The following is an 11,882-nucleotide window of genomic DNA, read 5'->3' as shown; positions in this document are numbered from 1 at the left end:
TGTTTAATGTAAATATGGCATTTTATATGCACCTGGATAAATAAGAATCCAGACACAAGTGGAACTGCTCAGTAGTTGCACCATACAGTGAGTCAAATAAGTATTTGGTACACCGATGATTTTTCAAGTTTTCCCACTTACAAAGACCGGACAGATCTGTATTTTTCATCGTGTGATTTTCTGGAATTTTTTTTGTAGATTCTTTGTAGATTTTCTGGAATTTTTTTGTAGATTCTTTGTAGGTTGTGTATCAAATACCTATTTGCCCCATTGTACATGCAGAAAACACAATGCTTTAAAGGAGGAAGGCTTAAAGTTTTTCAGATTTCAATCATGGCTGGTTTGGCAACACCCATGGTTACCATGGTAACAGTGAGAGTGGTTTAATATTGCAGCATGCACTCCATGAACTGCTGCTTTGTTAGAACTGAGGAGAAACCGATGCATGTGTTTACAGTGCAGCCCAGCAGGCACATGTTTTCATTAGAAAGAAGACGGTCTGTAAAAAGCAGCAGCGCACAGTAGAAGGAGCTGGTTGCCTTGATGAGAAGCTGAAAGTCTGTAGTCAGTCGTCCGGGACACCCGCTTCTCCATTTAATGCCAAAAATCAACAATCACTGTCAGCACAAACCTTGCTCACAATTACATATAGTTTTCTGTAATTTCTTCAAAATAAAAGCAGCCAACCCCACCCCCATTTCAAATTTAATTTTGTTTTTACATTCTGTAATTTGTTACAATTATAAATAGTATAAAACTGGGTTTGATTTTATGCAAAACTTGAAGAACAAAAAATTTCAATCAAAAGGAAAGGCAGCAAAGTACTCTGATTTTGATCAAGATACATTCAGTACTGGCTGTGTCTTTTTTTTTTTTTTAAATCCTAGTGGGGAAGTGAAAATGTTTTCAGACATGTTTTCTTCTTTTACCACTATAGTTTCTAATCTCTTCTTCCTCTTCATGCATAAATGCATCAGTCTGACTGTGTAGTGGAAATCAACAGCTTGTGTATAACAGACACAGTACCAGCATTTGATTTGAGAATGGAAGACCACCTCTGTTCCAACACACCTGCTTGGCCTCAGCTTCTTATATTCTCTAGACAGACTATTATCTTGTGATCACTATTTATTAGAACTTAATTTTTAAACATATTTAATTAAAGGGGGCAAAGACTGCCAGCAGTCAATAAATGTCGTGAATTTGAAGGAAGCAGACACTTTTTCCCGAACTGTCCGTAGGCCAACTGAGTGACAGCTGGGCTTATTTGAACTAATGTTCCTGCATCATTGCAGTTTCCCCAGTGACCTTAGCTGCCACATCATTTATTTTGGCTCATCTGACAATAAGAGCAGATGAGATAGATGTACTGTAGGTCCACACTTTGACACATAGGCTCCTATGTTTTTATTTATGGTGGCTCTGAGAATAATCTTTGGTTCAGAGAAACATTTATCCTCATAAGAGGATGTAATAAAGTTAAGAGGTAAGAAGTTAACTGAGCACACATCACACTGTGTCTGCACTGAATGGTGAGTGAGATGGAAGTAGCTGCAGAATGTGTGCTAAGCGAAGGCTGAAATGGATCTAAATTATAATAATCATGAATGCTAGAAATACAGACATCTGAGAATCAACTGTTTGATTTCATAAACAATCATAGAAATGTCAAGTCTCTCCAACACACAAGTCAAAGGTTGTAATTACCTGAACCATCAGTGACCCAGAGAATGAGAGACAGCTGTTCCTAACAGCGTCAAGGAGGACTCCGCTTCATTTTCTGCCACATAGAACATAATCTACACTGTTCTTCACATGTTCCTCGGTGCTTATATCAGCACTAATTCATTCAAGCTTATAGGTGGAATGTGAAAATAATTGTTAAAATTATCCTGGGATTCTGATGTAATGGGCAGTGTGGAGATTATTCATTTTTTTTCAATGACTGTTTTAAAGTCTAACGGCCCTACAGTTGCTGGAGGATGTTCTGGCGTTTGAGCGCAAGATGACAGTGTTTGCCAGAGATGTACAGAGAGGTACGCTCTCTCACTTCCCCTCCCTGAGAGAGTTCAAAGAAGAGAATAATCACATAAATTGTGATTATTTACACCTTGCAATTATGGCAATGCAAGCTGCATTTGGAGAAGGATTCAGCGAGTTCAGAAAGGAACAAAACACACTGTCCTTCCCTGTCACACCGCTGGACATCGACCCATCCCTGTTGAACATATCCACATTCACAGAGATAAGTCAGCCCATCTTGAAACTGAACTGGCCGACACGACATAGAAGGCACATTAAACAGGTGACAACACTAGCATTTAATAGAATATTATTTTTCAGAAAAAAACATTTATTTCAGACCCAAAGTTGATGTAGTTGTTTATTGTATGTTCGGGTCCTTCGGTTGATTGCTGGCCGAGAAAGAAACCCGAAGAGGATGAGAGCACACTGAAATGGACTTGTCAAAAAACATTCCTAATTTTATGTTAACTTTTTTAAAACTGCTAAGCTGCAACTATATGTTTTTTATATTAAAGTGGGCTACGTTTTATTTTAATTTTACACAAATACGGGAAGGACTCAAAAAGGACTGCATAGTTCAGTGTTTAATTTATTTCAAAGTAGGCCTACACATGCACATTGCACTTCAGTTTGTTGCATTCTGTTGTAACAGGTAAAATTTAAAAAAAATTAAAAGTGTTTAAAAGTTTATAAGCTGCGTTATGTTTTGCGGCTCCAGACTATGTTTCTTTAGTGGAAGAAGGGGCAAAATGGCTCTTTTGATAGTAAAGGTTGCCAACCCCTGGTCTATTGTTATAATGTTTTTCTCTGTGTGTTTTCAGGCTGCAAGTCCACATGTTGAATGGTGCGTTTTTGGCTTTAATATTCCCTGTAGTCAACACTAGACTGGTAAGTAACCAGTACTGGAAAAATCTCCAGCAAAGCCTAGCTCTCATTCATAGACAACCTTCTACAAGCCTGAGCTTTATCAAGGATCCATCCATCCATTATCTGTACTAGTCACCAGTCTATCACAAGGCTGACACATAGACAGACAACTACACACACCCACAATCACATGCAATTTAGAGTCACCAGTCAACCTAAACTGCATGTCTTTGGACTGTGGGAGGAAGCTGCAGTAACTGAAGAAAACCCGCACAGGCACATGGAGAACATGCAAACTCCACACACAAAGGCTCTGGGTCAGCCGAGGCTCGAACCAAAAAGCTTCTTGCTGTGAGGCGGCAGTGCTAGCTAGCCACCGCGCTGCTGTGGTGCTGCTTATCCTTGGATAAGACAGGTTTCTTGTTCATTAGCCATATATTTTACTGTTCCTGACAGCTCAACAAGAGAGCAAGTGCATTATCCCTTAGCTTTAGTATTTTTCAAAAAGACTGACATTTTATATCCTCTATGTCAAAATTGTGACATATAAATAAATGGGATGTTTAAATTGTGGTGGTTCCTCTACTAGAGCATGAATCTGAGTAATAAAGTCGCAGAAGACAAAATGTCAGACCCAAGTGGCAGAAAGTTCGAGCTTGATTGATGATGGAAACTTGCTGTTTCATTGGAGGAAGTCTGTGGGAATCACTTCAGGTCCAGCAACAATTCCCACTTGAAGGACTTTCACTAACAGCTGCAGACAAAGGGCAGGTGCCCACTTTCTGCTGGATGCCTTGCCTTCAAATCACTGTGCATAGTTGTTGTTGATTTTGGATATGCCAACTTAACCTGGTAGAGGTTTCACTGCACCTCATTTTTCAAAGAAGTTCCACACAGAACCTTTTGATGGCTGTATTCTTTGCATGCTTCTGCTGCTTGTATTTGGCGCTATAGTAAAACGATATACTGACTTCATTATCGTGTTATTTCCAAGCACTGATAAAAGCAAGGAAAAACAGTTGCTCTTTGTTTTTAAAGACAAAAACATAGTCACATGAATTATTTGACCTTTCTAAATGTAATGACTGTTCGAATATTTAAAAATCATTCCCCATCTCTAATTTAAAAATATATGATCCATGTGAGGATCTGCATCAGGAATCCTCAACTTCTATAAGCGATATAACCTCATGGGCTCAGGATTACTTTGGCACACCTGTGTCAGGCATTACAATATGTAGTTACACCCATAAATTCTGCTTAAAACTGCACTGTACCAAAAGGAAGCCCTGTGTCAACAGTGTCCAGAGGCACATTTGACTGCTCTGGGCTCGGAGGCATCTGAGATGGACCACAGTACACAGTGGAAATGTGTACTGTGGTCAGATTAATTAGTATTTCAGGTCTTTTTTGGAAAGAATGGACACCGTGTGCTCTGGACCAAGGACGAAAAGGACCACGCAACGGACTGTTACAGTAACAAGTCCAAAAGCCAGGGTCTGTCATGGTCTGAGGTTGTGTCACTGCCCTTGGCAAAGTTAACTTACATTTCTGTGATGGCTCCATTAATGCTGAAAAACACAGATTTTGGAGCAGCATATGCTGCCTTCAAGGCGACATCTTTCCCAGGGATGCCCATGCATATTCCAACAAGACATTGCAAAGCCATGCCCATGCATATTCCAACAAGACATTGCAAGCCTCATACTGCACACATTACCAAGGCCTGTCTGTGGAGGAAAAGGGTGAGAGTGCTGGAGGCCTGTCTGCAGTCCCAACCTGTCCCCAGTAGACAGTGTGTGGGCAGTGCACAGTTTATGTTCATAAAAAAAAAAACTGATTGCCCACAAAGGTTCTAAATTTGTTTGTAAAATGCTGTGTTTCTTTTTTATTAATAAGGCAGTGGAATTACTAAAGTGCCACTGTCCACTTATATTTGTTTTTATCTACATTATGCACTTGTTTCATTTTCTTGTCAAGCTTTGAAAGGCTCAGGTGTGTGTTGATCCTGGGTCAGCTAGTGCTTTCTAGTGGCCGCACCCTGTCATGTCTTCTTTCACTAGCAGTGGAATAATGCTGAAGAGGAGTCACATAGCCCTGGCTGCACCTCTGCAGTTTTTCTCCTGTAGTAGTTAGTACAGTGTTCGAGCAGTGCTGGCAGCTCGTGCTAACAGAGCACAGCTGTGAATGATCGTCTGAGGTCAGTACATTAAAGAACCTCACTGACACAGTGCAGGAAGTCTGTTTACATTGATTTTAGGTTCTAGTTTAAGACGTATATCTAGAGGTATTTGTTTGTGTGTCTTCTTTATCTCATACTATAAGCAATAAAACATGTACAAGATATTGCCTGTAGGCCATTTTTAATGAGTGTTGTAAAGAAGTGAACCCGTCTGTTCTCTTTGCAGCTGCCATTTGAGAAGGAGATATACTACATTCAGCACTCCATGATGTACCTGGTGCCTCTTTACCTTTTCAGGAAAGGAGGTAGGTGTCGAACTTTAATACTTTTATGGCTTCTATTGAATTACTTTAGTACCCTTGAGTATTGAAGAATGCTTTTCTACATTATTTGTTGATGTTGATGTTAATGTTAACAGAGCTTAAGGCTGTTGTAAATAGGGTCACTTTTTATGTTAGAAAACTGCGTTGAGTGCACAGAGATGCCAAGGAATTGAAAAATAAATCTAATGATCCGTACCAAAATGTGTATTGTGTGTGTGTGTGTGTGTGTGTGTGTGTGTGTGTATAGTTGAAATTGATTTTACAAAATTGGTATTGAAGGTATTGAAAATTTTAGAATGATACCCAGCCTTAGTAGATGCTGCTCTTCAGTCATTACACCTGTGTTGCCTTTGCTCTCATTCACACCCAGGATCAAGTACTTTTCTCACGTCAGTTGAGCGAGCTCATAATACCGTGACGTGTCTTTTTCCATGGTTGAATTCCCTTTTGTTGATGACGTTTGAGTTGCTCTAGATACCTGCTTTTTGTTTTCTGTTCAACTGTGTGGCTGTTAATGCTCAGCAACACAGTTATCCGTTTATTCTAAATAAACATCTGTTGCTGCTTCTTACATAAATTATACATTCTCCCACAAACATCAACATGTAGAACAAATGTAAAAACTCAGCCTGGAGCCACATGCTGACATACTGTATGTACAGTGCCTTGCGAAAGTATTTGGCCCCCTTGAACTTTGCGACCTTTTGCCACATTTCAGGCTTCAAACATAAAGATATAAAATTACAGTTTTATATCTTTATGTTTGAAGCCTGAAATGTGGCAAAAGGTCGCAAAGTTCAAGGGGGCCGAATACTTTCGCAAGGCACTGTATGTACAGCTTAGATTGATGTGGCTCCATCCCAAAGATGAAAAGATTACTGTACTTTGTTATGACTACAACACGCCTGCTGTTATACTTGAACAAGAGAGAATAGACTGTGTGCACAGGAGGTAGTCGGTTCTAGCCACAGTAGCTAGGCTTTTCATCAACTAATAAGGGCAAGTTTATCTAAAGCTTAAATTACATGTTTTAAATAATGTTTTAATTGGTTAATCCTGGAGAGAGGGAAGTCTGGGCATCTCTGCTTAGACTGCTGCCCCCGTGACCCGGTTTCGGATAAGCGGAGGAAAATGGATGGATGGACCATCACTTCTGCTCCTTACCTGGGTTCAGCTCATATTAATTGATCAATTATATTACTGTGATTAAACAATTTCATGCACTTAATAAATGACAGTAGTTCTTTTGTCCCTTTTACATCATTGTTTGAATGTTATGAAAGGTATTAACTTGCCCCGCATGTGATCTTAGTCTTAAATCTAATATGGTGAACGCCTTTAAAAAAAATACTGCTAACTTAAAATTTCAATGTGATCAACGACACAAGTTCTGCAGCTGCTTAATGATATCAAAGTGCTGGATAATGTAATAACCTAAAGCACATTTTCATAAACAGTGAACACCTACTTGGTCACCTGCCAAACACTGTTCATTAGTAATGTAACACCAGATTTTCACAAAGGGAAATATTGACTGTCCTAGTTAAGCTGGTCCTCTGACATAAAACCAGCAGTGAGCAAAGAGGAAACCAGTTTGACACCACATTCTATAACTGGTTTTGCTGTGGTCACAGGGTGTTTTTGTCACTAGCACACTATCAGGGAAGTGGCTGAGAATAGCACTGAGTTTGTTATTACTGGCCAGTGCTTGTTCTCTGTAACCTACAGCCTGGTTCAGATATTTTGCTGTGTGTTTTTCCAGGTGTGTACAAGCCTGAGCCTCTGGGGGACATGTGGTGGGCGCTGCTCTCTACTGGCATTCTGTTCCTCTATCATTTCCTCTTCTTGCAGCTCCTTGGCCTGGTGAGATAGAGCCCTCTACTGGCCATTACATGATATTTCACCATCAGAGGTGCATGCGTGTAGTGCTCATACCATAAGTGTGGTCAACAAGAACACACTGAAATTGAATGCAGTATTTTACAAGCTGACACTGGTGTCACATGTATTGATCAGTCTGTCTTACACCAGTATTATCTGAATATTTTAATACTCAGATATAAACTCAACCCGATGGTCAGACCAGATCTTGCATAGTACTATAGGTCACTGCCATCAGCGTGTGGGTACGAGTGTGTGTGTGTGGGAATGTTGAATAAGAGGCAAATAGCACTACATACATTGATTTTACTTTTTAGAATAACAAAAAGCACAGTGAGATATCAAAGCACAATTTTTTTTAAATAAGAATTGGATTACCTTGCAAATGTTTTAAAGACTAATTCCTTTACTGAAATGTATTTGTTGTAAGCTTATATCATTTTTATAATGGTAATATGTTTATTCAAGTTTGAAGTCCACATTTTGAAGCTGTCTTTCTGTGACTGTTGGTCTACCTTTGACTGCTGCTTTTATTCTCTAGTTAGGTCAGAGCTGTGACTACTTAGGTCAAAATTAATATCCTGACTGTGACACTTGGTATTATTTTGTCCACTTGCAAGTTTGCTAATATTCCGACCCTCTCGTGTATATAGCTGGGAAGGACAAAAATATAGACACCTTTAAATATAATGTGGCCGAAAACTAATTTTCCAGCTGGGTACTACTTATTATTCTGATTGTCTGTATGTCTCTGTTCCCCTTCAGGTGACTGAGGTCAACCTGAACAACATGTTGTGCCCAGCCGTCTCTGATCCCTTTTATGGGCCTTGGTACCGGGTTTGGGCAACAGGCCACCAGACCCTACTGACCCTCATTCATGGGAAGGTCCTCATGCTCCTGTCGCAGCACACCAGCTCCTGCTGCCGATACCTGCTGGACACACTGTGTCTGCGCAGCAAGAAAGTTGACTGAATGTCCATGGAGGCACACAGACGTAGCCTTTCATTCTGACTGCCGACTCTTATCATGCAGATTTTTTTAAAGCGATAATTTCATTCATCTTTTAAGACTTACCGTCTGTTTTTACTGAAACGGGTGAGCATTTCAGGGCAAGTGAACCTATGTGTCATCCTTTGTGTTGTAGTTGGCTTGCATACATATTTGCATGCACAAACATAATAGGCAATTGACAGTTGGCTGTTAGCATTGTGAAGTCGTCCAAATCTGGCCTTTTTTGAATACATTTTCCAGACATATATAAGTGAATCTGTGGGAGATTACCCAAACAGCCTTTTTGGTAATGTTTTAAGTATAAAAAAAAGTCACCCAGATCTCACTACTGATCTGCAGTTGTTGCGGTTTGAGTTCTTTGTATAGTCCTCATGCTAGATCTATTTTAGCTGGTAAAACTGCCATTTTGTTTGACTCAGATTGAGAATGTGACCTGTAAATTTTATTGCTTGTTTATAGTCTGAGGATTTGTATTTGGCATGCGTGATCACCTAAGCGTTGTCATGAATGAAAATACAGATTTCTGGTGTCCCTCTGCTCCCACTTCATTACACACAGGTTATACAGGTTATAAAAGCACCACTTTAAGTGACATGTGTGGCGTCTCTGTCTCCAGCTTGTTCCCATCATTCCAGCTGTGATAATCAAGGCACATGAGGATGTTTTATATGCTGAAAATCAAAGTAATATTACCTATTTTAAGGAGGTGATGTTTATGACTGTGTTATTTTACTGCGATATTAGACCATTTTCAGTGAGGTGGAAACTCCAGTGCGTTGTTAGAATGAACAGTGGTGATGTTTGCCAAGATCGCTCTTCATGCATAGACTTTGCTGTTTGATCCTCAAGTTAATCTTACAAGGCTTCCTGAATTCCCTTCACCCCTCCAATGAGTCAGTTTTATACAAAAAATGTGTCATCTGATTTGCAAGAAAGTGAAAGAAAGAAAGTATTAATGAAGGATGATAATTGGAATAGGTCATTTTGGGGTGGGGGGTATTAATGTAGCATAAACTGTACTTCACTGTAAAGAAGAGAGAAACTTGTTTTTCAATCAGTTCAAGTGTATGTGCTGTATTGACATTAAAAGTAATGTTGATCTCTCATTGATCTTGTGTGTATTTAGCAGTTTGTTATATCATACCTGGGGTTTTGAATTTCTGCTGATTAATACAGAAATCTCAGTTCCTTTTTACTTGCTATGCCAAGTAATATTCCTAGAGGGGAATTATCAAAAAACCCAGCAGCACTTAGAATAGAAACAAATAAGGTAGTTAAAATGAGCTCCGCCTTTTCCAGCTGCAGCATTAAATGTGATGTTCACAATGATGTGTCAATAGTTATAATCCAATAATATAACCTGCATTAATGTGCAATGTGCTATTCTACATTTACTTATGCTTCTTTAAGTATATTTTTGTACTTAAGTAACATTTTGAATGCAGGACTTTTACTTGTAATGGTATTGTTACACTACAGTATTGCTACCTTTGCTTAAGCAAACAATTTCAGTACTTCTTCCACTGTAAGACATGTATGAAATGTAAAGAAGCTAAGCTAATTGCTTATCTTAAATAGGTATATTTATTAGTGAGAAGCTGGTGGGGGGTGGGGGTTGTAACATTTCATTGTTCCAGTCTTAATGCTAACCAGCTTCAGTTATAGGAGTGGTATCTGTCTTTTCACAGAGCTCTCACCAAGGTAATACATTCTGTTTAGCATATTTCCCAAAATGTTATTGCTTCAATAATAGGGCCTCTTATTGCACCACAAAACTACACTTCAGTTACAGCCTAATTTGTGCTTTTGTACTTTGTTTCTCTATAAGGCCACAGTTGCTGCAAAGAGGCCTCAAGATGATCATGGATATTAAAATATTCTGCTCTTCAAGTGCTTGTTGTTTTATCATCAGAATCATTTATTCAGACAGATGGAAGCTCAGGGGCAGACTCAGGAGAGGAAATAAAGTGCTGGTTGGACGTGATAGCAGACCAGCAGTGGGTTACACACAGAACAGACTGAACTATCTCTGAGCACTTGCATATCCCCAAATATGCACAAAACTATTTTATGTACTTCTGACCTGGTGCTGAGTGGTTTCAGAGTTGTGAACAGAGAAGCTGGCCAGGCATATGAGAATCTTTCTCCTTATCATAGTCACAGACTGTCACAGCTCCACAGGGGTGTAAATTAGCCTGGGTTTGTTACCCGAACAAAAGGAGAGAAATTAAAAACAAGGAATCAGAATTATTAAAAGTCCAAAAGGAAAAGCAATTTAAAATAAAGCCTAATGTTGCTAACAGTTTGGTAGTTAGTGCTACACACAATGTATAGCTAAGGGTGATGGGACTGTCAGTGTTGCATAAACCAAAGTACTGAACAAATAAAATAAAAAAAGACTGATTCTGCTGATGAGGACATGAAAGTGAACAGTTTCATGGAAATCCATGTAATAGAGCTTTCAGTTAAGAATAATAAACAGTATTTCACAAACACTTTATACATGTAGCTATTTGTTGCAAGGCTATTAATATATGTTGAACCTCTAAATGTGATTACGTTGTTAAGGTCTGATACTGATACTATGCACTGCAATAGTGTTTTTTAATAACTATTCTCTGACAATGTCAGGCATCACATGGTGTTGTGTTAGTCCTACATGAGGTAAGACAGTATAACAGTTATCAAATTATGACACACACTTTAACTGTAATTCTACACCATCCTATACCATTAGTGATGTAAGCTTGCACTACACTACAGTGTGACATGACTTTTCTGAGATAGTTTTCATTGAACCACAATGTTAAAAATAAGCTAGGATGTAACTTTCATATTTCACATCTGGCACAATCTTTCCAGCAATTAGCCAAGTTGTCATGAAAGGCAAAATAGTATATTGCTGCTCACATGACTGACCTTTCTGGAACTGAGAAATCCCTTGTTTAGTTTATTCCACTGGTGAAAGGATGTTATATAGGTTTATTTTGGGTTGAGTAGAGCACTCAATGGTATCTTCATCAGCTAGTGGAGCCAAAAAAAATTCTCATTTAGCTCAGAGCTATAGCATGAGCTCTGCATGCTTTAAGGACTGTCCAAACATCATAATGGTTTGCAAGCCAAGTTGATTTACTTAATTGTGTTAAAGCACTGATAGACACTATCAGATGGTGCCAGGAGGTCTGAGCATCCAATTTAAAGGGTCATATACTGTATTTCCTCGGCTATATCTAGTGGTACCCAGACATGTGGATGGAGTGATGGACTGTAATGAAATAAATATGATCTACAGATGCTTTATCAAGTTGGAACTAAACATACTGGCTGTCCGGATCTAAACAACACATATACTACTGTTTCAAATGTTGAAATGACAAACTAAAGGGTTTTTCTTGGAGTATAAACATACTCAGTGGTGTGCGTGCTGTAAGAAAATAGAATGACACATTCTCTTTTCAGTTGCTTTTATAATTTTATTGAATAAATGATTTAAAAGGTAATGTTTAAAACTACATTATCTTCACAGCTGTTGCATACATACTCAGATAACCCATCAATATATATTCAACCCTCCCCACAGTTTTCTTTTGCAA

The 11,882-nt window shown here is 38.9% G+C and overlaps 1 protein-coding gene across 1 annotated transcript in view; it reads left to right on the top strand.

The window, feature by feature from the left end:
* The window catches only part of tmem164 (transmembrane protein 164), a 25,890-nt gene extending 16,495 nt beyond the window's left edge, over positions 1-9,395 (top strand). Inside the window, exons 3-6 of the mRNA XM_020600521.1 lie at positions 2,847-2,913; positions 5,301-5,379; positions 7,160-7,260; positions 8,044-9,395. Of these exons, the coding sequence (XP_020456177.1) occupies positions 2,847-2,913; positions 5,301-5,379; positions 7,160-7,260; positions 8,044-8,250 (454 nt within the window). The 3' untranslated portion in view covers positions 8,251-9,395. The remainder of the gene's footprint in view (positions 1-2,846; positions 2,914-5,300; positions 5,380-7,159; positions 7,261-8,043) is intronic.
* Positions 9,396-11,882: the final 2,487 nt, after the last annotated feature.

The sequence above is a fragment of the Monopterus albus genome, unplaced genomic scaffold (assembly GCF_001952655.1).
Source record: "Monopterus albus unplaced genomic scaffold, M_albus_1.0 scaffold47.1, whole genome shotgun sequence".
In the NCBI taxonomy this organism is placed as follows: Eukaryota; Metazoa; Chordata; class Actinopteri; order Synbranchiformes; family Synbranchidae; genus Monopterus; species Monopterus albus.
The sequence above is the reverse complement of the archived record's forward strand: the minus strand, read 5'-3'. Positions and strand labels throughout refer to the sequence as shown.